Raw genomic sequence first — 27,825 nt, 5'->3', positions numbered from 1 at the left:
CCCCTCCTCTGCAGACAACAGCTGCTAGATCCGAACGGGAGGAGTGCTTTTTGCATTCCTGGCTGCCTGCTTGGGCTGCTGAAGGGGCTGCTGCCTTCTACCAGGAGAAGAAAAGGATCTCAAATCTTCCGGATCACTTCCTCTCGTAGGAAACTATTGAGCACAGGTAAGAAAAATCATTCCTCTTTATTTGGAAACCTAGGCACGGCGATTAGAGGCACAGAAGCTAGAAAAGCGATTGAGAGGCATTTAAGTCCTCTGACATCACCATGATGGGCAACTAGTCAGTAACAGCATAAGGAACGTAGCAGGGTCAGGAGTAAAACTTTTTTTCTCTTTCAGCCAGCCTTGGAGAGTATCATTTCAGAGCAAATGTTCTCAAACTTTTTGGTCTCTTGGCCTCTTAATACTTCTAAAATTATTTAGGATCCTGAAGAATTTTTTTGTTTCTCTAGGTTATTTACTGTATTATTATCATTTAGTATTTATGAGTAATTTAATATTATTATTAGAAATTAAAACTAAGAAATGGAAAAAATAGTGACCTATTAATTTATTTTAAGATAACAATGAGCACATAACATGTTGGCATAAAGACATTTTAAATTGTGGATAACTATGTATTCCCCAAAAATACATTTGAAGAATGACATTTTCATCTTACAAGTCTCTTTAATGTCCCGCTTAGTAGAAGAGAGCTGCTTTCTCACCTGCTTCTGTCTGTGCAGTAGCTCACAGAAGGTAGCCCCTGGTAAACTCTACTGCACATTCTTGAGAAAATGAGAGTGGAAAATGGCAGATTGCATCTTAGAATTATTGTGAAAATCGCTTTGACCTCATGAATCCCCAAGAATTGCTGCTTCAGAATGAGATAAATAAGCTTCTCTTTAAAGAGAGTCTCAACTCTGAACCCACTATTTTATTTTATTTTTATTTTTATTTCAAATTTTTATTTTTTTAATTTATTTATTTTTGTCTTTTTGCCATTTCTTGAGCCGCTCCCGCGGCATATGGAGGTTCCCAGGCTAGGGGTCGAATTGGAGCTGTAGCTGCCGGCCTACGCCAGAGCCACAGCAACGCGGGATCCGAGCCGCATCTGCGACCTACACCACAGCTCACGGCAACGCCGGATCATTAATCCACTGAGCAAGTGGCAGGGATCGAATGCACATCCTCATGGTTCCTAGTCGGATTTGTTAACCACTGCGCCACGACGGGAACTCCTGAATCCACTATTTTAAAAGCAAACTAAACAATTGCCAAAGGTCGATCATCTTGATGGAATCTGCATCCGCACCCTTAGACTGGGCTACATTGGCCATATTAGAATTCTGCAGGAGAATTTTATTTCACAACAAGGAAAGGGCTGACTAAATATTTCCATTTTGAAGTATATATAATAAAAATTAAGACACTTCATCTTTTTGCCTATATCTAGCTATCTCAAGTTCTATGAAATCCTCCTTCAAAATATCTTTTTAAATCTGGCTTGTCCGTAATATCCCTCCATGAATATTATGAACTCTTATGTGAATTCTGACAATGAATTCTTATTATACAGTTCTATAGCCTGTCTCTAATCCTTTTCATAATGCCCTTGCAACTCAGTAACCTGCTTTCCTATTGCCTGTGAAATTAAATACAAACTCCGATGTAACTTTCAAAGCCCTCCTTATCTAACTCCACCCTGCCTTGTGTTCACTGCAGAATAGCAGGCTTCCACTACTGTCAAAAACTAGTTCCATTCAGTCCAACCCTTGCAACATTGTGTTTATCACATAAATGCTCTTCTACGTTCTTCTGTATTCAAGTTTTAAGCATTCAAGATTAAATTCAGTTCTCCTTTTCCCACAAGCCTATTCCAGAAATTCTATTTTGCCTTTTCTTTTTTTGTTGTTGTTGTTTTTTTTGTTTGTTTGTTTTTTGCCTTTTTCTAGGGCCGCTCCCGAGGCACATGGAGGTTCCCAGGCTAGGGGTCTAATTGGAGCTGTAGCCACCGGCCTATGCCACAGCCACAGCAAGGACAGATCCTTAATGCACTGAGCAAGACCAGGGATTGAACCCGAAACCTCATGGTTCCTAGTCGGATTCGTTAACCACTGCACCACGACGGGAACTCCCATTTTGGCTTTTCACTTTGAGTTGGTTTTAGCAGTGGTTTATATACATCTTTTATCATTAGCTATTTACCTAAAAAATTGTACCTGCGTCTTCTTCCACGCCCACATACTTACTGTCATAGGATGGCAGAATTTGAAGGACAAAATGACTTATAGAACTGAAATCTTGATCTTGTTACTGTCCGGCTGACTACCTACTTGATTTTAGGAAATTAGGTTGTATGCTTCCTCTTTTCATCCAATACCTATCCCACAGAATTGAAATTCCAACAGCAAGGATAAACATAATCATAATTGCTTTTCAAGTTCAAGGCATTTTTATTTTTAATCTAATGGTATCTTTTTTTAAACTCCCAGTGGCTTAACAAAGCTGGTTATATAATAAATATTCAATCAACATGTACTATTTTAGAATTGAGGAAGTAGTTACTAGGGCATTTGCCACATATAAATGGTTCTCTCTTTGCAGCCTTAACTAGAATGCTAGAGCTGGAAAAAAAAAAAAAAAAAAAAAAAAAGCTTAAATGTTGACTATTCAACTCTCTCTTGTCCAAATGAAAAATTAAATGACTTGCCACAGAAAAGACCGGGCACATATGGTTCAATCTCCATCATGATTTTTTACTGTTGACTAGCCTCTGGCTAGTTTCCAAGGCTTGTATAACTAAAACTTTTTTTTGTTGTAAAGAACCAATTATGACTTCATACTGCTGAGAGGATCTCTCTGGGGTGGTTTATAACTTTTTTAAGTCAGTAATCTCAGAATCTTAGATGAAATAGTCAAAACATTTTTATCCAAGGGGAGCTATAATTTTCATAGATCAAAGAAAGCAAAGAAACATGGATGAGAAGAGAGGAAAATCGGGGTGGGGGTGGGGAGGAAGAAGAGCACAATACTTGTAATGATAGATATATTGAGATCTAGCAAAAAACAATGGTAAGGAAACAATTCAAAATAAACACTCTCATGAAATAAAAAACTAAAGAAACTACTGGAAAAAAAGAAAGAATATTAGAGAAATTCTTTTTTTTTTTTTTTTTTGTCCTCTTTTTATGGCTGTACCTGTGCCATATGGAAGTTCCCAGGCTAGGGGTTAAATCAGCGCTGCAGCTGAGGCCTATGCCATCTGAGCTGCATCTATGACCTATGACACATTTTGCAGCAACACCAATCCTCAACCCCTGAGTGAGGCCAGGAATCAAACATGTATCCTCACAGAGACAACGTTGGGTCCTTAACCTGCTGAGCCACTACGGGAACTCCTATTTTTTTGAAATCTGTTTTCATATGTCCCTCATTTCTCTTCTCTTTCTCATTGGTTTTCAGATGGGAATGAAAGTTTTAAGACAGAAAAAATTTCTGCAAGTCCCTTTACACACTGTTGTCGTGGCAACAAGGTTTATCATAGCAAACAATTACTTAGTTAACATTTATTGAGCTCTTGCGTGTATAAGTTCTTTCCAGGTGTTAAAGATTCAAAAAACAAAGGACAGAGCTCCCCTCATGGTGCAGCAGAAACGAACCTGACTAGGAACTATGGGGTTTGGGCTTTGATCCTCGCCTCCATCAGTGGGTTAAGGATCTGGCGTTGCTGTGAGCTGTGGTGTAGATCGAAGACACAGCTCAGATCTGGCATTGCTGTGGCTGTGGCGTAGATTGGCAGCTACAGCTCCGATTAGACCCCTAGCCTGGGAACCTCCATATGTTGTGGGCATGGCCCTAAAAAGACAAAAATAAATAAATAAATAAATAAATAATAAAAACAAAGAACAATTCACTGTCATAAAAAAAAAAACCTCAGATTGAACCTGGGCAGACCTATTTGTAACCAAAATAATTTTAATTCAATGTAATAGGAGCCATCATGAACAGAAGGAGAAGGATGTGGGCACTAAGGAGAGAGAGTGACTAGCTAGGCATGGAGGAGTCAGGGAGGTTTTCCTAGAGGAAATATTTGATCTGTGACATAAAGGATAGAGGATAAAGAAGGGTTCCTCAGATTAAAAAAAAAAAAAAAGCAGGGTGAGTTCCCTGGAGGTCTAGTTGTTAGGATTCTGTGCTTTCATTGCTGCAGCCTGGGCTCAATTCCTGGTCTGGGAACTGAGATCCCACATCAAGCTGCTGGCATGCCTTGGCCAAAAATAATAATAATAATTAAAAATTTAATAAAATGAAGAAAGGAGTTCTCTTGGTGTCTCAGTGGGTTAAGGATCTGGCAGGCATTGTCACTACTATAGCTCCAGTCACTGCTGTGGCACAGGTTCAATCCCTGGCCCAGGAACTTCTGCATGCTGTGGGTGTGGCCAAAAAATAAAGTAAAATACAATAAAATGAGGGAAGATATGACACTTAAAAAAACAAGTCAGAGAAAGTTCCTGGCCTGGCAGGGGCAATAACTCTAACTACATTCCCTATTCAGGGAAAGTCTGGAAGCAAGAAAATCAGGTAGAGGAATACTAAAATAGAAGATAGCAGAAGTAGCAAGGGCTAAATTTAAAGTAGTTCTGGTGACGATGGAGAGGAGATACCAAATTCCACAGACATTTCTGAGTTATAAGCAATAGGTTTTGTTTTATTTTGTTTTTTGTCTTTTTGCCTTTTCTAGGGCTGTTCCCCGGGGATATGGAGATTCCTAGGCTAGGGGTCTAATCAGAGCTGTAGCCGCCAACCTACGCCACAGCCACAGTAATTCGGGATCCAAGCCATGTCTGCAACCTACACCACAGCTCACAGCAACACCGGATCCTTAACCCACTGAGCAATGCCAGGGATCAAACCCACAACCTCATGGTTCCTAGTCGGATTTGTTTCCATTGAGCCAAAATGGAAACTCCCTGTTGTTTGGTTTTGGTTTTGGTTTTTAGGGCTGCACCTGCAGCATATGGAATTTCCCAGACTAGGGGTCGAATCAGAGCTACAGCTGCCGGCCTACACCACAGCCATAGCAACGCTACATCCAAGCCGCATCTGTAACCTACACCACAGCTCACAGAACTGTGAACACTGGATCCTTAACCCACTGAGCAGGACCAGGGATCAAACCCACATCCTCATGAATATTAGTCGGTTCATTGTCACTGAGCCGCAATGGGAACTCCAAACTACAGTATTTTTGAGACAAGGGAGGATTAGACAAAGAAGTTGCGAAGAACCCCCAGGTTTCATTTTGCGACAGGTTATTTGGATGTGTTTTAGAAAGTAATTCATGAGTATATCTTAGTTGGGACTATGGATCTGAAGCCAGAAATTGAAATTTGCATGTTATATATCCCCCGATAATGGCCACCCTCTCTCTTCATTTTATAGCTAAACTTTCTAAAAAAATAGTTTATATTCACTTTCTTTGCTTTTTTTCATCCCAGTCTGTCCTAGATCTTTGTCTACCTGCCTTCTGTTAGCTCCACTTTACCTAAACTGTTCTACTGATACCAAAACTTCCTGATTGCCAAATTCAATGAACAAGTTTAAGCTTGTATCTAAATTAATGGACTCTACGCTTCTGATTTCAAGCAGATCCTCCTTGAAGCTCCTTTATTTGTTTTTTTGTTTTTTTTTACTTCTGTGATACTTATCGCTTAGATATGCAAAACTGAATTATTTTCCATTCAAACCTGTCTTTTTTTCTTTTCTCTTGTTTTCTGTTTTTTTTTTTTTTTTTCTTCTGTCTCTCTCTTTTAGAGCCACCCCTGCAGCATATGGAAATTCCCAGGCCAGGGATCAAATTGGAGCTGTAGCTGCCAGCCTATGCCACAGCCACAGCCACGCCAGATCCGAGCTGTGTCTAATACCTACACCACAGTTCATGACAATGCCAGATCCTTAACCCACTGAGCAAGGCCAGGGATTGAACCCGAAACCTCATGGTTCCTAGTCGGATTTGTTAACCACTGTGCCACAACGAAACCCAGAGTGAGCTTTTTGAAACATAAACTTGACCATATCTTTCTCCAACTGAAATTAAGTCAGTACTTTCTCAGAAAAGAAGATGCAAATGCTTTAACCTACTTAAAGCTTTTATGGTCTGATTCCCCTTTACAAGCTCTTGTCAAACTTGACTACATTGCAAGTTGCATTTTATGTGAATTGAACCAGGCAGAATTGAACTAATTTAATATAAAAATAATAATATCATTTTATAGGCGAATGGAAATATGTGTACTCCAAATTAAATATTTATCTAGAATGACAATTTCAAAGCTGGTAGGCCAAGTGAGTTATGAACTGTTGATATATTGCCACATGGAAGTGTCTCATACCTGGTAGAAATATATGCTTTCATGTCAGTATACTGTAACTTAGCTATTCTTTAAGTGTCTCGGAAGCTCTTAACACACACCTGTTATTGTGGTATAATTTTTTACATCTATTACTATTGTAACTTACTTTTTTTTCATTTATTCATTCATTCGATCCCCATTGATCAGATATTTACTACCAGTCAGGCACAATTCTAAGCACTTGAAATACAAAACTGAACCTAACAGAGGTTCTTCTCTCATGGAACTTATGTTCTAGCAAGGCGAAAAATAATAAAATAATAAAGAATGTGGAGTTCCTGTCCTGGCTCAGTGGTTAACGAACCCGACTGGCATCCATGAGGACACGGGTTCAATCCCTGGCCTCCCTCAGTGGGTTAAGGATCTGGCATTGCCGTGAACTGTGGTGTAAGTTGCAGACGCAGCTCGGGTCCTGCGTTGCTATGGCTGTGGCTGTGGCATAGGCCAGCAGCTACAGCTCCGATTTGACCTCTAGCCTAGAAACCTCCATATGCGGCCCTAATAAGCAAAAAAGAAAGAAAAATGTGAGGCCAGATTTTTATGAAATTGTCAAAAAGGTATAATTTTTCTTTGGTAATTTCAGCCATTTATTTTTAGTATCCTCCTCCCCACCCCTGCCTCTGTCATGATGCCTTTTCTTCAAGGCACTTGCATATTCCAAAAGCTCATTCTTTCTCTCTCTGGCTTTTTTATTTTAACAATATTTATAGAGAACCACATATATAAAGAACCATGTGGTTCTCTATAAATATTATTTAAATTAAAAAATAAATTTAAGGGAGTTCCCGTCGTGGCGCAGTGGTTAACGAATCCGACTAGGAACCATGAGGTTGCGGGTTCGGTCCCTGCCCTTGCTCAGTGGGTTAACCATCCGGCGTTGCCGTGAGCTGTGGTGTAGGTTGCAGACGCGGCTCGGATCCCACGTTGCTGTGGCTCTGGCGTAGGCCGGTGGCTACAGCTCCGATTCGACCCCTAGCCTGGGAACCTCCATATGCCGCGGGAGCGGCCCAAGAAATAGCAACAATAACAACAACAACAAAAAGACAAAAGACAAAAAAAAAAAAAAAAAAAAAATTTAAAAGCATATGTATATTGTGTATGTGTATATATATATGCATATGTTTGTATATGCATGTATGTTGTATATGAACTGAATCTAAATAAAAAACTTAAATAGCAACCAAATGGAGAGACAATTCAAGATAGAGGCCTAGGAAGATCATGAACTCACCTCCTGCCACAGACAACAGATCTACAGCTACATATGGATCAGCTCCCTCTAAAAAAGACCTAAAAATTAGCTGAAACCCCCTCCACCAAGGATAAAAGACCCACACTCAGACGGGTAGGAGAGGCAGAGATCTGGTCTCACCAAAAACCCCATCCGTGGTGCGGCAACCCAGTCGGGAGGGATATCACAATACAAAGCTGCTGCCTGAAGAGCAAGAGGTCATTGCCTACATCAGGTACCCCAGCCCTGGAAACTGCACCAAAAAGATGAGCCACCAAAACATCTGGCTTTGAAAACCAATGGGCTTCACCTCAAGGAGAACCATAAGGCTGTAGGAAACACTGATTCCGCTCTTAAAGGGCTTGTGTGCTGACTCACTCACCACAGGACGCCTCCCAAAAATAGTTTGAAAAGCACCCGGGGAGTTCCCATCGTGGCTCAGCGGAAACAAATCCGACTAGTATCCATGAGGATGTGGGTTCAATCCCTGGACTCACTCAGTGGGTCCGAGGTCCAGCATTGCCATGAGCTGTGGTGTAGGTTGCAGACACGGCAGATTCTGAGTTGCTGTGGCTGTGGTGCAGGCTGGCAGCTGTAGCTCCAATTCGACCCCTAGCCTGGGAACCTCCATATGTTGTGGGTATGGCCCTAAATTTAAAAAAGAAAAGCACCCAGACAATACGTGAAGGAGATCGTGTGCTAGGAGCCTTTTAAGACTCTCCATGGACAGAGGCACTGGCCAGTACGTCTTTGTCCTTCCCTCTGATCTGCCAATATTGGTGGGCACACTGCACCCCCACACTGCTCTTATGGGCCTGCCAAGGCCAGGCAGCTGTGCATGGCCCATATGCAGGATGCTCCTTGAACACTCTCTCTCTTCTCTTTCTCTCTCTCTCTCTTTTTTTTTTTTTTTTTTTTTTTTTGTGGCATATGGAAGTTTCCAGGCTAGGGGTCAAACTAGAGCTGTAGCTGCCGACCTACACCACAGCCACAACAACACCAGATCTGAGCCACCTGCGACCTACACCACAGCTCACGGCAACACCGGATCCTTAACCCACTGAGTGAGGCTAGCAATCAAACCTACATCCTCATGGATCCTAATCTGGTTTGTTTCCACTGAGCCACAATGGGAAGTCTGCTCCTTGAACTCTTGGCTCTGGTGGTGAGAGAAATTGCATTTCTTATCCTCATGGGTCTGAAACAATCAGATGGACCGTTCTTGGCACACTACTACCCTCAGAGTACTGCACAGGACTGAAACGTACCTGCAGTCTCCCTGTGAAAAAGGCCTAGTTGTTTTTTCCGGAGCTTCAGCCTGAGGGACATGCTTCAGGTTTATCACACATCCAGAGGCTACAGAGTGCTCTCCAGGGAACACTCTGTGATCTCTCCCTCTAGAATACTCACAGTCTTGAAATACCCTCAGCAATTGCAACCTATCAAGAATAAATCAAGTTGCATAGAAAATCACAAAGGATGAGTGACAACCAAGACCTAGGGCAAGGTTAAATAATAAGGTTCATCATCTACATAAAGCCATTCCTTCAAAACTGGGAGAACTAGCTGTTTTGCTTAATACATAAAAACAGAGACTCAAGGAGTTCCCGTCGTGGCGCAGTGGTTAACGAATCCGACTAGGAACCATGAGGTTGCGGGTTCGGTCCCTGCCCTTGCTCAGTGGGTTAACGATCCGGCGTTGCCGTGAGCTGTGGTGTAGGTTGCAGACACGGCTCGGATCCCGAGTTGCTGTGGCTCTGGCGTAGGCCAGCAGCTACAGCTCCGATTCGACCCCTAGCCTGGGAACCTCCATATGCCGCGGGAGCGGCCCAAGAAATAGCAACAACAACAACAAAAAAGACAAAAAGACAAAAAAAAAAAAAAAAAAAAAAAAAAACAGAGAGTCAAGCAAAATGAGAAATGAGAAGAATACATTCCAAAGAAATGAACAAGATAAAACCTCAGGAAAAAAATTTAATGAAATGAGGATAAGTAAGTTTCGAGCAAACAAAAGTCGAGGATGGAATGCTTCATTAGTGAATTCTCCCAAACATTCAAAGAAGATTGATACCAATCTTTCTCAAATTCTTTCAAAAACTGAACAGGAGAGAATGCTCCCAAACTCATTTTTACAAGGGCAGCATTACCTTCATACCAAAACCAGACAAGGCAACAAGAAAGAAAGAGGGAGAAAGAAAGAAAGAAAGAAAAGAAAGGAAGGAAGGAAGGAAGGAAGAAAGAAGGAAAGAAAAAGAAAGGGAAAGGAAAAGAAAAGAGAAAAAGGAGGGAGGGAAGGAAGGAAAGAAAATTACACACTAACATCCCTGATGAACATAGATGAAAAATCCTCATAAAATATTAGCTAAGTGAATTCAGCGATACGTTAACAGGATCATACACTATGATCGAGTAGGATTTATTCCAGGGATGCCAACATGGTTCAACACCCGCAAAACAATCAGCACGATACATTAGATTAACAAAAGAAAGGATAAAAACTATATGATCATCTCATTAAAGGCAGAAGAGTATTTAACAAAATGTAACACCCATTCTTATTAAAAATCTTCAACGGAGTTCCCGTCATGGCGCAGTGGTTAACAAATCCGACTAGGAACCATGAGGTTGCGGGTTCGGTCCCTGCCCTTGCTCAGTGGGTTAACGATCCGGCGTTGCCGTGAGCTGTGGTGTAGGTTGCAGACACGGCTCGGATCCCGAGTTGCTGTGGCTCTGGTGTAGGCTGGTGGCTACAGCTCCGATTGGACCCCTAGCCTGGGAACCTCCATATGCCGCAGGAGTGGCCCAAGAAATAGCAAAAAGACAAAAAAAAAAAAAAATCTTCAACAAAGTATAGAGTGAATGAACCTCAACATAATAAAGGTCATATATGACAAGCCCACGGCTAACATCATCCTCGACAGCAAAAAGCTTCTGGCTTAAGATCAGGAACAAGACAAGAATACCCACTAGTGCCACTTAAATTCAACACAGTATGAGAACACAGCATGCCACTCTTATTCAACACAGCTGGGGCAGTTAGGCAGGAAAAAGAAACAGAAGGCATCCAAATTGGAAAGGAAGAAGTAAAACTGTCACTGTTTGCAGACAACGTAATTTTATATATAGAAAACCCTAAAGACATTTAAAGCATTAAAAAAACTGTTGGAACTGGGAGCTCCCATTGTCATTCAGTGGGTTAAAGATCCTGCATTGCCTTGAGTGGCATTGTAATTCTCAGACACAGCTGGGATCTGCCGTGGCTGTGGCTGTGGCTGTGGCTGTGGCTGTGGCTGTGGCGTAGGCCAGCAGCTGAAGCTCTGATTTGCTCCCTAGCCGAGGAACCGCCATATGCTGTGGGTATGGCCCTAAATTAAAAAAAAAAAAAAAAATGCTGCTCAGAGAGAAAGTGGGCCATCAGATGCCAGAGCCCTTCAGCCTCCTCCCACCCACTCCCAGGCAGAAACCATTTCATTATTTCTTCACTTTTAGTGCTTTGAGAATGAAGTCATGAATCTTCAATCACTCACTTGCAAGATCCCACTGGCTGTTAAGACAGAGATAGAATCAGTTCCTAATTAGAGGACAGGATTAGGTGTGTTGCTGGCACCCTATACATACATTGATAATATATGTATATTTCCCCAAAAATACTAAAACAATAAATCAGTTCAATAGTGGACCATTTATCCACCCTTTATAACACTATTTAATGAGAAAATGCTTTCTAGATTCCAAATATCTATTGGGTCCCAAGAGAACATTTGAACATGTGTATTGATAAACTGAAGACTCCTGGCATTTTTTTTTTTTTTTTTTTTTTGTCTTTTGTCTTTTGTTGTTGTTGTTGCTATTTCTTGGGCCGCTCCCACAGCATATGGAGGTTCCCAGGCTAGGGGTTGAATCGGAGCTGTAACCACCGGCCTACGCCAGAGCCACAGCTACGCGGGATCCGAGCCGCGTCTGCAATCTACACCACAGCTCAGGGCAACGCCAGATCGTTAACCCACTGAGCAAGGGCAGGGACCGAACCCGCAACCTCATGGTTCCTAGTCGGATTCGTTAACCACTGCGCCATGACAGGAACTCCAACTCCTGGCATTTTCTCAGTGGGTTAAGGATCTGGCGTTGCCTTGAGCTGTGGTGTAGGTGGCAGACCCAGCTCGGATCTGGCTTTGCCATGGTTGTGGTGTAGGCTGGCGGCTACAGCTCCAATTCGACCCCTAGCCTGGGAATCTCCATATGCCGCAGGTGCCGCCCTAAAAAGAAAAAAAGAAAGAAAAAAAAAGTCTAGAATGTTCTTCAGCATGCTGGACTTCTGAAATTAGAGGTGGGCAGTAAGTTGTAAAAGATACCTTTTGTGTAAAAGGAATAATCACTACTTTTTAACAAATGATTCTGCTTTCATTAGGAATAAAGATGGCTGCTGAACCAGAAGACAATTGCATCAGCTTTGTGGAAATGAAGTTTATTAACAATACACTTTACTTTGTAGGTAAGTCCAAAACATTAGACCAAATACAGGGTTTAGATCCATGTTTTCAACTAGAAAAGATGTTATAAGGCAAACTATTAAGTGATTCTTTTCTGTCACCAAATACCATTGAAATACTGACACATTTCTCTGGAAATATATGTATATATTTAGTCTCTAGAGCTTAGCCATAATATGTCCAAGGACCCAGGACCCTATCCTACCACATGTCCTGGTACTTTAGGTAGTAGTAACCCACTCACAAGGTGGCTCCTGGTGCATGTCATGAAAATCCCATGAAACTAGATACATTCGAGTAATGCAATTTCCCAAAGCAAACTGCAAATTACATAAGAGATGTGAATCTAGAGAGATTTTATTTTGTTTTTATCTTTTTAGGGCCACTCCCGAGGCATATGGAGGTGCCCAGGCTAGGGGTCGAATAGGAGCTATAGCCGCCAGCCTACACCACAGCCACAGCAACACTGGACCCGAGCCTCGTCTGTGACCCACACCACAACTCACAGCAACACCAGATCCTCAACCCACTGAGTGAGGCCAGGGATTGAACCTGTGTCCTCATGGATGCCAGTCAGGTTCATTAACCGCTGAGCCATGACAGGAACTCCAGGAGAGATTTTTAAAAAGAGATTTTAAATCCAGAGTTCTGTGAGTTATACCATTTTATATAAATATATTTGACAAATAAAACATACTCTTGAAAATCAGCAATGTCTTTTAATCATTAGGTAAAAACTGACACGCTGAAGAGGGTGAAGTGAAAAGATAGAAAAAAACAACAAATAAAACCACGTGTGAGTGATTCACTGAATTAACTAGACCTGGAGCTGCCCCAATTTGTTACATTTTTCTTATGATTTTATAAAATTTTGTGTTATTTTCCCTATTGTAGACAAAAGCCATCCCCAGATATTTTCAAAGTTGTGTTTTCTCTAGTGGTATTACCTACTAAGGAACATGTTATATGGGGCAGAGTGAGTGTGAAAAGAAGTTATGATGACCTGAATTTTATTTTAGCTGTAGACTATCAGTCCTTTTATCAAATTTTTATCAAATTTTATCAAATTTTTTCAAAACCAGTTTCCTCTTTGACATTATGATTAATGTAAATTTTAATATATTCACTTAAGGAACCTTAAAATTACATTTTAAAAAAGTTTGCTTAGAACTATGTCTAGATACTCATGTCGCAACAGAAGAAAGGGTGGGGGAAAAAACTGTAACTGCAATGTATACATCTAAGGATGACCTGACCCCCTTGCTGTACAGTGGGAAAATAATAAAAAAAAAATAAAAAAATAAAAAAATTAAAAAAAGTTTGCTATGTTACATAAGACTGTAAAATAGATTTATTTTATTCTTATACTCAAAAAATATAGTTTGTTTACTTTTTTAGTATTCTTTGTAATATATTTATGTATGTCATTACTCATAATGTTCTGACATGTAATGTTATTATGTTTCTGTTTTAACCAAAGATCTTCTGATCTATGAAAGTTTTAATTTATTAAAACAATAAATGTGCTTTAAATAAATGTAACTCTAACCCCCTACCCCCCCAAAAAAAAACAGATTCTTGTGGTTAATCTTTCCTTGGGCAGTTTTGTTTCATTTGAAAGCTTCATAGGAAGTTCTCAGGTGACTTTCCATTGAAGCAATAAATTTAAAGAGTAAAATCTGTCACTTCATAAAATTTCTTTTTAGCTACAAGTTTAGATTTATAAACCTTAGGCTTAGGTTTTTTAATCTAACATACCTGAGAACACCATTTTATGGAAACTTTCGGATGATTACATAATATTTTTATGGAGGCCCACAAAGGCCATCGCTGGTAAGACAGGGGTAAAGAATGCAGAGGAGAAGAAAAGAGTCATGAAAGGGCAGGGTGAGAGGAAATTCTCAGTTGAAATATAGAATTTAACATATTTTTTTCTCTTTTTTTCCCCTTTAGCTGAAAACGATGGTAAAGTATAAATTTATTGATTTCTCTTTCTCTAACAAATAAATAGCGACTTGAATAAGCACCCCACAGGCACATCCATATCAGCATTCTCATCTGAGAGAAACGGGTACCAATCTATTTAGAAGCTAATATTCCCTCTGGATGTGACTCAGTAGCACTGCTTTGGAATAAAGATGACCATAAGGGATACAAAAAAGAATTTCTAATAAAATATGCTTTTCTACACCTTAGGAATTTCTCAGGTATTAGAATCTACAAAATTGACGCTGCCTGCCTGTTATATAGACCCTGAGGTTAGCAAAAAGTCATGGATTCTCTTGGGTACATAGAAAAAGGGGATTGAACCATGAGAATTGTTGTCCCAAATCAGGAACATCTTTCTTCAACCCTCATCTCAGAAATGCTCTGGGAAGAAGCTGGGAGACACCCAAGGTGCAGAGAATTCTGGATGGGCAGGTAGAGGAAACATACCTATAAGGTTGAGTCATGAACTCTTCTTAAGTGTATGTAGCTACACCTTGTCCTGGCATTCAAGGAGGATTGTAACCATATATAGCCTGTGATCCTCTAACAGACCCCTAGTTTGTTTGTTTTTTCTTTGTTTTTTTAGGGGTTTTTTTAGGGCCGCACTTGTGGCACATGGAGGTTCCCAGGCTAGAGGTCTAGTCGGAGCTACACCTGCCAGACTATGCCACAGCCACAGCAACACTGGATCCTTAGCCCACTGAGCGAGGCCAGGGATCAAACCTGCATCTTCATGAATACTAGTCAGACTCATTTCTGCTTAGCCAGAACGGAAACTCCCTCATCATGTTTCTTAAACATTTATTTAATTCAGTAAATGTGGGCATCTGTAGTTCCGGCACTATGATAAGCATTATCATACAATGGTGAACAAAAAATACTTCCTATAAGAGAGAAGCAGGCACATTAGGAAGGCAGCTGGAATGTGGCAAGTTAAGTTTTGGAAAGGCCCAGGATGCTATGGGAGTATATAGTAGGGCACTTAATTTAGCCAATAGATTCTGGGAGGATATTTTTAAGGAGGGACAGAATTGAAGAGCAAATAGGAATTTAAGAAAAGGTATTCTGGCCAGAGAGAAGAAAACATGCAAAAATCAAGATAGGAAAGAAAGCATGGCATAAATAAGGAATTGAGAGTAATTCACAATGAGAGTAGAGTGGGAGTAGGAAAATGATGAGAGAAGAATGATAAATGGGGTGCAGATCAAGAAGATTCTCTTATTCCAAGATATGGAATCTGGACCTTATCTTTAGAGTAGTGGGGATTCCTTAAGCACAATATGTATGATCTAGGAAGGATTAGTTTGCTGTAACAAAGAGATCCAAAGACTAGGATTTCCCATCGTGGCTCAGCAGTAATGAACCTGACTGGTAGCCATGAGGATTCAGTTTCAATCCCTGGCCTTGCTCAGTGGGTTAAGGATCTGGCATTGCTGTGAGCTGTGGCGTACATCAGACACAGCTTGGATGCCGCATTGCTGTAGCTGTGGCTGTGGCATAGGCTGGCAGCTGCAGCTCCAATTTGACCCCTAGTCTGGCACCTTCCATATGCCACAGGTGTAGCCCTAAAAAGAAAAAAAAGAGAGAAAAAGAAAAATTTTAAATAAAAATTAAAAATCTAAAAAGAGAATTGATATGGGGGCAAAAAAGAAGGGATACTAATTAAGAGGCTATTGTTGTTGTCCCTAAAAGAAATGATGGTGGCATGAGTTAAGGGAGGCATAGTGGAGTGCCACTAAAGAGCTGTGAGTGGACTTTAGAAATACTTGGAAGAATCAACAGGACATGGATTTGGAAGAGGATAGAAAGAAAGAGAAGAGATTATACCTACATTTTTTTCACGTACGCAATTTGTACCATTCAACAAAATAAGGAACACAGCAGGAAGAACAGAGTAAAGAGGTTTGCAGGGCAAAGAGGAAGATAGATGATGATAATTTTGGATCTTGTCTATGGGACATCTCAGTGGAGATGTCCAGTAGATTATTGGACAGACGGTTCTGAACTCAGGAAAAAAATTGGGGCTGGATATATGGGAGTAGAAGACGTATGCAAAAAACAAAAATGGCATCTGAGCTATAGGGATAAAATGACAAATCAAAGAAGTATGTAGAGTGAGAAATAAAAGCCAAGGAGTAAATTCTGATGAATACTTACATTTAAAGGATTCAGTAGAAAGAGAAGCTAATGAGAACAGAGCAGAGTAACCAAAGAGGAAGAAAAACAAGGAGAATGCCCCTATGCCAAAGAACTCTAGGAGAGCCCTTCAAGATGGAGATAATAGGCACTGTGTTAAATTTTGCACTTGAAAATCAAGAGCCAGAAGGCATCTATTACATTGAGCAACAAGGAGTTTGATGATCTCCGTGAAAGCAGTTTGAAAAAGAAATGGAAGCAGAGGCAGATTACACTGAGTAAAAGGGCGAATGGAAGGTAAGGAAATGATACACACAGTTCTTGCCAGAAGCTCAGCTATTAAAAGGAGGAAAGAAGACCAGCTTCAGAGTGGGATTCAGTTGGTGGAAGTGTTTTAAATCTCAAATGAAAAGCATTATATTTTTCTGATTGTACAAATAATGTGCTTAAAAATGCTTATTATAAATAATTCAGGTAACAAAGATAAGAAAATGAGGAAAAATAACACATGAAAATATGAAAATAACCCTCCAATTTCATTGCTATCATTTTGATATCATATGTGTGTATACACATATAAGTATATAAAATACCTCACTAAGCTTCTTTTTCTCATTCAATACACATGGACTGCTTCCCATCTTTCCATGACAATAAATAATTACAATTATGTTAAATTAAATTCATAATAATCCATAGTAAGCTCATATCAAAATTGACTTGATCAGTTCCCAAATGATTCGTCACTTAACTAACTTGTTTCCAGTTTGCTATTATTGAAGTGCTTCCACAAGCAAGAAAGGGGATGATTGATAAATCAAGGTTTCATTCAAAGTACATGCACAGCATAGATGGGGCTAGCCTTAGGATAGCAGAAGGGGCACCTTTTCCACATTTCCTTTGGGAACCAGAGGGTTAGAGGAAATAATGGGTGATGTCACAGTTAAGTTTCTAAGTGGAGTAGCGGGAAATCATTTGCTGAAAGTGAATGCAGAGGTGACGATGTAGAGAGCTCCTAAGGAGAGTGAGGAAGGTTTGAAATTGCAGGTGCAGACCCTGGAAGAGAGTGCTGAACTAGAAAAGGAAAGAAGTATTGACAAGTGATGTGTTTGTTATGGCAGCAATTTGCACATTTGAAGAATTGTTTACCAACAGTACACTCAGCAGCCAGGTTTAGAGTTTTGTAGGAGAAAGGCAAATGAGTTCGGAATTTAAGATCCTGGCAAAAGAGTAGATACAAATGATGAGCTATGAGATTCAGACTGCACAAAAAGGAAGGGGAAACAGGAAGAGGTTAGGTAGGGCGAAAATATGAGTCAGGCGGACTCGGTAAAGTGGAAGGGAAGCATGAGAAAACTAAAAGGATGGGAGAGTGTGGTCCAACATTTGAATTTAAGATTTCAGAAGTAGGAGTTCCCTTCATGGCTCAGCAGTTAACAAACCCGACTAGGACCCATGAGGATGCGAGTTCAATTCCTGGCCTTGCTCAGTGGGTTAAGGATCCAGTGTTGCCATGAGCTGTGGTGTGGGTCACACACTTGGCTCGGATCTGGCATTGCTGTGGCTATAGGGTAGGCCGGTAACTGTAGCTCCAATTCAACCCCTAGCGTGGGAACTTCCATATGCCGAGGGTGCAGCCCTAAAAAAAAAAAAAAAAATTTCAGAAGTAGAGTAATTCTAAGTGATAACGAAAATCAGGGTGTGCCCCTGGAAGTGGGTTAAAAAACACTGTGCAACACTACTTTTGCTTCTATAAAAAAAAGATTGTTGATTGTTATTGAAAACTGAAACAAACAGCATACCTATTTGTAAATTTAAGGGAAAAAATCTTATTTTTTAACGAGATTTAATGTGCATTGTAGAGGACCTGGAATCGGATTACTTTGGCAAGCTTGAACCTAAACTCTCAATCATACGAAATCTGAACGACCAAGTCCTTTTCATTAACCAGGGACATCAAGCCGTGTTTGAGGATATGCCTGATTCTGACTGTTCAGGTATTTATGTATATATGTATATATACATTCGTAAACATGGAAATGATTAGCTACCTCTTCCCATTCCATTTAACTGCCTGCATTTTCTATGATAGACCTAACTTACATGAAAAGCCATAGTAGTAATAATTTCACTTATAGGAAACTTTATAGGGTATCCATATATTTTAGGTGGGCTGAAAAATTGATACAATAAAGACAGTGCTAGGGGTTATGCTACTTTGAGCCTACATTTGGAACCTACATTTGGATCCTCAATCCCTTCTCTGTACTTGCATTAACTATACAAGATCTCCATTGAGGATTTCCCATTATGGCTCAGCGCTTAACGAATCTGACTAGCATCCATGAGGACACATGTTCAATCCCTGGCCTCGATCAGTGAGTTAAGGATCCAGTGTTGCCGTGAGCTGTGGTGTAGGTCGAGGATAGGGCTCGGATCCTGTGTTGCTGCGGCTGTGGTATAAGGCCAGCAGCTACAGCTCCAATTTGACCCCTAGCCTGGGAACCTCCATATGCCATGAGTGTGGCCCTAAAAAAGAATAATAAATTAAATTAAATTAAATTAAAAGATCTCCATTGAGTTGGATCCTTAATACCTGCTGGTCATAGCTGAAATTGCTGATAAGATTTTCAGAACTCAAAATTAAATATAAATGTACAGGCATTTCAAATAAGTCTCTCTTCCACCAGAAATTTAGAGTGTCTTTGAAAATGATTAAGCTTACTATGCCTTCCAAGTTATGAATTCCAAATATCAGAGTTTAGGCAGAGTTGAAAGAATAAATGGTTCCCTCCTGAAAAAGTACTGTACTTTTACCTTAACAGATAGAGCTTAATATTCTATTTAGCATTTAAAAGTTAAAGAGACGAGTTCCCATTGTGGCTCAGCAGGTTAAGAACCCTGCTGGTATCCATGAGGACTCAGATTCAATCCCTGGCCTCACTTAGTGGGTTAAGGATCCTGAGTTGCCACAAGCTGCAGCAGTGTAGGTCATGGATGTGGCTCGGATCTGGTGTTGCTGTGGCTGTGGTTCCAATTAGATCCCTAGCCTGGGAACCTCCATATGCTATGAGTGCAGCCCTAAAAAGATGATAAATAAATAAAAGTTAAAGACAAATCTTTCAGAATTCCAAATATCTCCAAAACACTCAAAACGTTGCTACGTTTGTATTATAAAACATATTTAAATGTGTTTTAAAGAAGGTATGAGGAGGGAGTTCCCATTGTGGCTCAGTGGGCTAAGAACCAAACATGGTGTCCATGAGTCTGTGGGTTTAATCCCTGGCCTCGAGCAGTGGGTTAAGGATCCAGCATTACCGTGAGCTGCAGTATAGGTCACAGATGCAGCTCAGATCCTGCATTGCTGTGGTTTTGGTGTAGGCCAGCAGCTGCAGTTCCAATTCAACCCCTAAACCAGGAACTTCCATATGCAGCAGGTGCAGCCCTAAAAACAAAGAAAAGAAAAAAGAATGTGTGAGGAGTTGCCCGGTAGCTCAGTGGCTTAAAGATCCAATGTTGTCACTGCTATGGCTCCAGTCACCACTGTGGTGTGGGTTTGATCCCTGGCCCAAGAATTTCCACATGCTGTGAGCACTGCAAAAAAAAAAAGAGAATGTGTGAGTCACTGTGTAGTTTGTTTCTGCCAACTAGCTGTATCTCAGAGTGTGGGATTGGTAATGGACCTATTAAAGATAATTCTTTGGCTGATTTCCATAAATGCTTATTTGAAAAAATTCTTCTAACTAGTGTTCTGATTTATAAATGTTTATTTCAGATAATGCACCTCAGACCGTATTTATTATATATATGTATAAAGATAGCCTCACTAGAGGTCTGGCAGTAACCATCTCTGTGCAGTGTAAGAAAATGTCTACTCTCTCCTGTAAGAACAAAACTCTTTCCTTTAAGGTAAGACTGAACCTTAATTTGTCTTAGTCATATTTTCATGCAAAATTAGAAAAAAAGCCCCCATCCAGCCTTTTGTCTAGAACAAGAACAGTAAGAAGTAGAGAACCATTAAAAAGGGTAGCTACTAAAAAATTGTCAAGCTCTTGCATTTACTGTAGTAGCATGGTTTTTCTGAGCCTGCCACAGGGAGGAAAGGGCACAACACTAGTTTCATAACCTAAGTGTTCTGAATAATCAATGTATAAAAGTACAGAATAAGTATATTATCATATTTAAGAATTGCATGTGACTTTCCAGAATAAGTCCTGCTGTACAGAATGAAGTTAATCATTCTTCTCTACTTTGTAAATTATGATAGTAATATTTTAATCCATAATTGTTTTGTTCCTGCTTCTAAGTTTTGGCTACAACCTTCAGCTTTCAGTTGATGTAGGTTGTTTTTAGTGTTAATCTAAGTGAAAAAACACTAATAGGATCAGTTCTAAAAGCAATGGTATAATGTATCTCAAAGTCAGGTATAAATTATTTCTGGCCACTGCTTTTTTCTCTGTTCTTCATCATTATTTTTGTCTATTGCTTTCCATTATTATCAAATAACCATTAGACTATATTTATGGGTTGACCCAGAAAACTCTCCTCCCCAATGAGAGCAGTCAAGGATGCTCACAAATTGGCATTTCTCAAAGGTGAATCCCATGTCATGAAGACTTTCTGAATGGGGATTTGTCAATAAAGAATTGCAGTGAAGGGAGTTTTTGTCATGGCTCAGTGGTTAACGAATCTGATTAGCATCCATGAGAACACAGGTTTGATCCCTGGCCTTGCTCAGTGGGTTAGGGATCCAGTGTTGCCATGAGCTGTGGTATAGGCTGGCAGCTACAACTCTGATTTGACCCCTAGCCTGGGAACCTTCATATGCCTCGGGTGCAGCCCTTAAAAAAAAAAAAAGGAGGTCACCCAGTTCTCACCGAAAGTTAGAGTATGACCTTAGTAGACGTGCCAAGGAGCAACTTGGAAGGGAGGAAAAATCCACTCTAAAGTGTAATCCAAGTAAGATCAGTGTGTTTGTAACAAATAGAGCCTCCAAACAAATCCCTTAGCTATCCCCTTCCATGCAGAGTGCCACCCTTTCTGGTGACGATTTGGAGTCCTACTCCCTGGCAACATGCAGGAAGCTCGGTTATTGTCGTGGTTTTAGAGGCCTAGGGGGTGGGCAGGCAGAGTGGAGAGAACTAGGCATGTTATTACTTAGCAACAAAATTGGAAAGGACAGTGGGAGATGGTCAAGCTCGAGCCATGTGGGATAGAAGAAAACTAATTCAGCTCCAAAGACATAGTCAGAAACTGGGAAAGGCCTGATCTATATGTAAGTGGATTCTTATTGAGAGACTGGGGAGAGTGTTACGAAGATGAAATAATGCTCGGCAAATAGTAGAATGGGAGAAGTAGTTTATACTGTCATTAATTTAAGACTTATTGATAAAATATGAAGATCAAGGAGTTCCCTTCGTGGCTCAGCGATAACGAACCCAACTCGTGTCCACGAAGACTGGGGTTTGATCCCTGGCCTCGTTCACTGGGTTAAAGATCCAGTGTTGCCATGAGCTGTCGTGTAGGTCGCAGACGCGGCTCAGATCCTGCATTGCTGTGGCTGTGGCCAGCAACTGCAGCTCCAATTCAACCCCTAGCCTGGGAACTTCTGTATGTCCCATGTGTAGCCCTAAAAAGAAGAAGAAGAAGAAGAAGAAAGATAGGGAATCAGCATTTGACCTCCCAGGAAGGGCCCAGCCAATAGAAATTCAGGACTAGTGTGGGACTGGAGTGCTTGGCAGGAAAGCATGAAAGGCTGGTGTCTAAGCCCTTATAGCAGGGATGTAAAGGACCTGGTCTTAGAACAAGTAATGGGTCTCTGTATAGCCAGTTTTAGTGCTAGGATCCGCTTAAGGAAGCAGCTGAGATTCCTGCCATTTCCTCCTCCTCTCTCAGTTGGCTCACAACCTGGAGTTCCCTAGGCCTATGGGTGGAAGTCAGCAATGTCTTTAGCTGTGAAGACAGGAACTTATATTAGCCTAAAGAGGCTGCGGTCTTTGCTGGAACTCTGCTTCATCTTGAGCAGATGTGAACTCCGCTTGAAGGGAGGGGAGAGAAGGAAATCATCTGATGAATACGGCAGGAAAAACTAGAGGCCTGAATGTGCATTCTATGGTGAAAAAAGCCAGAGTGGACAGGAGAGTGGAAGATTAGAAATTAAGAGGGAGAAGAGATCAGTATGCCTATATTCAGAGATTTTTTTCCTTACTCTTGAGAATATAAACTTCTTTAGTTCCATGCAGTAATATATTTCAAAATAAATCACATGTATTCAAATTGGTCATGTCCTAAAACACTTAAGTCATTTTTTTTCTCTATAGGAAATGAGTCCTCCTGATAATATTGATGATGAAGGAAATGACATCATATTCTTTCAGAGAAGTGTTCCTGGACATGATGATAAGATACAGTTTGAGTCTTCATTGTACAAAGGATACTTTCTAGCTTGTAAAAAAGAGAACGACCTTTTCAAACTCATTTTGAAAGAAAAGGATGAATGTGGAGATAAATCTATAATGTTCACTGTTCAAAGCAAGAACTAGATATTAAAACTGCATGGTTTGAACTTTCTGGGTTTTTTTCCTTTCAGAAAGGTTATATGAGTTTTAATCTATAGATATAATGAGGAAATAAAATGAATAATGGTCTCGAAAGATACTGCTAAGAAATGAATAGTAGGCTTTCACAAAATTGATTTCCCCTTGTCCAGGTGAATAAAATATTTGTATAATGTAAAAAGAATGCCTAGTTTAAAAACACATTCTACAGTGTTAATTGGAACAGAGATTATATTCAGTAGAAGTGTTTTGAAACTTTTGGGTTATTGATCCTAATAATGAATTAGGACATTTAAATTTTCTAGTTTTTAGGAGAATAATTAAAACTATAAAGATTTTACAAAGATACCATTTCACTTGGCTCCTTTTTGCATTTCTTCCAAAGCCAGGATATCTTAAAAAGTCAGATTGATCTTGAATCCAGCAATGTATTAAAGGGTTTTATGCTCTGATCAAGTCCCATTCAATCCAGGAATTAAAAGATGGTTTAATATTCTAAAATCTATTAATGTAATACACCGTATTAATAGAATAAAGGATAAAAACCCATAGTCATCTCAATAAATACAGAAAAAAGCATTCAACCAAATCCAGTTCATAATAAAAATTCTTAGCAAACTTGAAAGAGAATTTCTTCAATGTGATGAAGGGCATCTATGAAAAACTTAAGCTAACATCATACTTAATGATAAAAAATAATAATAACAATGCAAGAATTTTAGCTCTTACAACTCCTGTTCAATATCATCTGGTGGTTCTAGCTAGTAAAAATCACAGGATAAAGAAAGGCATTCAGATTAGAAAGGAAAAAGTAAAACTGTCATATTTGCAGACAACATGATTCTGAATGTAGAAGATCCTAAGGAATATACACACGTGTGCCCACAAACCCTTATTAAAATTAATAAGTGAGTTCACTGAGATTGCAAAATACAACATTAACAAAAATAAATTGTATTTCTGTATACGAGAATGAACAATCTAAGACAAACATAAGAAAATTTCATTCACAATAGAATTAAAATGAATAAAATAGGAATAAATTTAGCAAAAGAAGTGCAAGTTTCAAACACTGAAAAGTTCAAAACATTGGGGAGGAAAATTAAATACGATCTAAATGAATTTAGAGACCCTTCACATTCACTGATTGGAAGGCTCAGTATTGTTAAGATGGCAGTTCTCTCCAAATGAATCTATAGATTCAACTCAATAGCCAACGAAATTCCACCAGGCTTTTTTGCAGACATTGACAAGAAGTACCTAAAATGTATATGAAAATCCAACACAGAATAGCCAATAATTTTTGAAAAAGAACAAAGCTAGATAACTTTCATTTCCTAATCTTAAAACTTTATATAAGCTGCAGTAATCAGAACAACTTTGTATTGACATGAGGATAAACATATAACTCAGTGGAACAGATTTGAGAGTCCACAAATAAATCCTTATATTTATGACCAATAAATGTGGGGGGGGTTGTCTTTTCTTTCTTTTTTTTTTTTTTTTTTTTTTGGTCTTTTTAGGGCCTCACCCACAGCATATGGAGGTTCCCAGGCTAGGGGTCGAATCGGAGCTGCAGCTGCCAGCCACAGCCACAGCCACAGCCATGTGGGATCCGAGCCTCATCTGCAACCCACACCACAGCTCACAGCAACGCCAGATCCTAAACCCACTGAGCAAGACCAGGGATTGAACCCGAAACCTCATGGTTCCTAGTCGATTTGTTTCCACTTCGCCATGATGGGAATTCCCAATTAATGTTGGACAAAGGCAATTTAGTAGAAAAGGAGAGTTTTCAACAAATGATGCTGGCACAATTGAATATCCACACACACGCACAAAAAAAAACTAACAAAATAGATGAACTAGACCCTTACCTCAAACTATATACAAAAATTAATTCAAAATCGATCAGAGACATTAACGTAAGAGCTGAAGTTGTAAAAACATTAGAATAAAAAAAAAAAAAAAACAGGAGAAAATGTCAAGACCTTGGGTGAGGCAAAACATTTTTTAGACAAACTCCAAGAAACATTATCCATAAAAGAAAAAAATGTAATAAATTGGACTTGATCAAAATTCAAAAATTGGAAGTTAAAATTGGATGAAGGGTACAAGGAAACTCTGTACTATCTTTGTAACTTCTTAATCTTTAACTATTTCAGCTTTTTTTGGTAGGGGGCTGCACTCAAAGCATATGGAAATTCTCAGGCTAGGGGTCAAATTGGAACTGCAGCTGCCAGCCTACACCACAGCCACAGCAACACCAGATCCGAGCCATATCTTCAACCAACACTACAGCTCATGGCAACACCGGATCCTTAACCCCCTGATCGAGGCCAAGGACCGTACCCACATCCTTATGGATACTAGTTGGGTCATTTCCAGTGAGCCACAGTGGGAACTCCCTAAGTATTTCAAATGTTAAAATTAAAAAAAAATAAACCCTTTTACTCAAAAGATATCATTAAGAAAATAAGACACAGAGAAAATACTTGTAAAGCACATATATGGCAAAAAATTAGTATCCAGAAATACAGAGAACTCTTACAACTCAATAAGAACACAATCCAATTTTTTTTTTTTTTTTTTTTTTTTTTTTTTTGCTTTTTAGGGCCACAGTTCCCAGGCTAGGGGTCTAATCAGAGCTGTAGCCGCCAGCCTACACTACAGCCACAGCCACGTGGGATCTGAGCCACCTCTGTGAACTACACCACAGCTCACAGCAATGCCGGATCCCTAACCCACTGAGCGAGGCTAGGGATCAAACCCACATCCTAATGGATCCTAGTCAGGTTCGTTAACTGCTGAGCCAGAAAGGAACTCTAGACAATCCAATTTTTAAATGAGCATTAAGATTTGAAATCTCCAAGAAAGTACAAATGGCTAATAAGCACATGAAATGATGCTTAACATCATCAGTTATTAGGGAAATGCAAATTAAGACTACAATAAGATACCACTTTATATCCACCAGGGTAGCTATGATGGAAACCACAGTCAAGGGAGGGGCAAATCAGGGGTATGGGATTAAGAGGTACAAAGTACTATGTATAAAATATATAAGCAACAAGGATATATTGTATAGCACAGGGAATTACAGCCACTATCTTATACTAACTTTAATGGAGATAATCTATAAAAATACTGACTCACTATGCTGTACAATTGAAACTCATACAATACTTTAGATCAACTTGTCTTATTTATTTATTTATTGTCTTTTTGCCTTTTCTAGGGCCAGTCCCTCAGCATATGGAGGTTCCCAGGCTAGGGGTCTAATCGGAACTGCTGCCCACCCGCCTACGCCAGAGCCACAGCAACTCGGGATCCGAGCCGCGTCTTCAACCTACACCACAGCTCACGGCAATACCGGATCCTTAACCCACTGAGCAGGGCCAGGGGCCGAACCCACAACCTCATGGTTCCTGGTCAGATTTGTTAACCACTGCGCCACAACGGGAACTCCTAGATCAACTTGTTTTAAAAAAAGACAATAACAAGTGTTGACAAGGATGTGGAAAAAGAGGAATTCTCATACATTTCTGGCAGGAATATAGAGTAATACTCTCACTCTGGAAAAAAATTTGCAGTCTCTTAAAAGGTTGAATATGGGAGTTCCCATCGTGGCACAGCGGAAACGAATCCGACTGGGAACCATGAGGTTGTGGGTTTGATCCCTGGCCTTGCCCAGTGTGTTAGGGATCCAGCGTTGCCGTGAGCTGTGGTGTGGGTCGCAGATTCGGCTCGGATCCCGTGTTGCTGTGGCTGTGCCGAAGGCCGGCGGCTGTAGCTCCAGTTCGACCCCTAGCCTGGGAACCTCCATATGCCTAAAGTGTGGCCCTAAAAGAACAAAGGACAAAAAAATAAAAATAATAAAAATTAAAAAGTTGAATATAATTTTTTCATGTGATCCAGCAATTCTATTCCTGCATATCTACTCAAGAGAAGTAAAACCTATGTTATTGCAAAGATTCATACATTAATGCTCATAGCATCATTCATAATAGCCAAAAAATGGGAAAGAGCCCAAATGTCCATCAATGATGAACAAAATGTGGTATAGCTGTAATGGAGTATCAGTACTAGTAAAAAAAGTAAAATACAGATACATACTACAACATGAATGAACTTTAAAAACATGCTAAATGAAAGAAACCAAATACAAAGGATTACATATTATATGATATTCTGTTTATATGAATTGTCCAGAAAAGACAAATCTACAGCAGTAGAAAAGTAGATTCATGTTTTCCTAAGGTTGGGTGTGCGAATGGGGTTTTACTATAAGCAAATATGAAAAATCTTATTGGAGAGAAGAAAATATTCAAAAACTGGATGTGGTAGTGATTGTACAACTTGGTAAACTTTCTAAAAATCCTTTCAAAAAAAGAAAAAGAAAAATGGAGTTCCCGTCGTGGCTCAGTGGTTAACTAACCGAACTAGCATCCATGAGGACGAGGGTTCAATCCCTGGCCTCGCTCAGTGGGTTAAGGATCTGGTATTGCCGTGAGCTGTGATGTAGGTTGCAGCCGAGGCTCAGATTCTGCATTGCTGAGGCTCTGGTGTAGGCCGGCGGCTACAGCTTTCATTAGCTGGGAACCTCCATATGCCACAGGTGCAGCCTTAAAAAGACAAAAAAAAAAAGACAAAAATTAATTAATTAATTAAAAATCCTTCAATTGTATACTTAAAGGTGGTGAATTTATGGTATGTAAATTATATCTCAATAAAGGTACTTTAAAAATCAGTTTGACTGAATTTTTGCATTCATTTTGTTTTGTCCCTATTAAAGATATATTTGTTGCAGAAATTTTAGAAAATACAATGTGACAAAAAGAAAATTCAAAGCACCCATCCTTTCATTCTCAGACAACCATTTTTGACATTTTGGCATAGGTCCTTAATTTTCCTTTCTTTATTATAAAAATGTGAGCGGAAAAACTGAAAAAAAACCCAAAAACTCATTAACCCCTTGCCTCAGACAGAATCTGGTGTACATTTACAGAAATCCTTCAAAGCTG

General features: G+C 39.8%; 1 protein-coding gene across 3 annotated transcripts; it reads left to right on the top strand.

Moving 5' to 3' along the window:
• The first annotated feature begins 16 nt into the window (after positions 1-16).
• Positions 17-24,266, top strand: IL18 (interleukin 18). Of its 3 annotated transcripts, XM_005667326.3 has the most exons (6): positions 17-166; positions 12,038-12,121; positions 14,073-14,084; positions 18,107-18,241; positions 20,020-20,153; positions 22,565-24,266. In XM_005667326.3, exons 2-6 carry the CDS (start codon positions 12,046-12,048, stop codon positions 22,784-22,786), a joined length of 579 nt encoding a protein of 192 aa, XP_005667383.2. In that variant the 5' UTR covers positions 17-166; positions 12,038-12,045; the 3' UTR covers positions 22,787-24,266.
• Positions 24,267-27,825: the final 3,559 nt, after the last annotated feature.

Source organism: Sus scrofa, chromosome 9 (genome assembly GCF_054392235.1).
Source record: "Sus scrofa isolate SSC_HxYL_T2T_F1_AM1 chromosome 9, Sscrofa_HxYL_maternal_Yorkshire_Landrace_v2.0, whole genome shotgun sequence".
Classification (NCBI taxonomy): domain Eukaryota; kingdom Metazoa; phylum Chordata; class Mammalia; order Artiodactyla; family Suidae; genus Sus; species Sus scrofa.
Note: the sequence above shows the minus strand (reverse complement) of the source record. Positions and strands in the feature narration are given on the sequence as shown.

Bases quoted from the DNA above. Each gene is read 5' to 3' on its own strand.
- IL18 (XM_005667326.3), top strand. From the start codon at position 12,046: ATGGCTGCTGAACCAGAAGACAATTGCATCAGCTTTGTGGAAATGAAG. The intron at 18,242-20,019 runs GTATTTATGTAT...TGTTTATTTCAG, and splicing joins GCCTGATTCTGACTGTTCAG to ATAATGCACCTCAGACCGTA. The intron at 20,154-22,564 runs GTAAGACTGAAC...TTTTCTCTATAG, and splicing joins ACAAAACTCTTTCCTTTAAG to GAAATGAGTCCTCCTGATAA.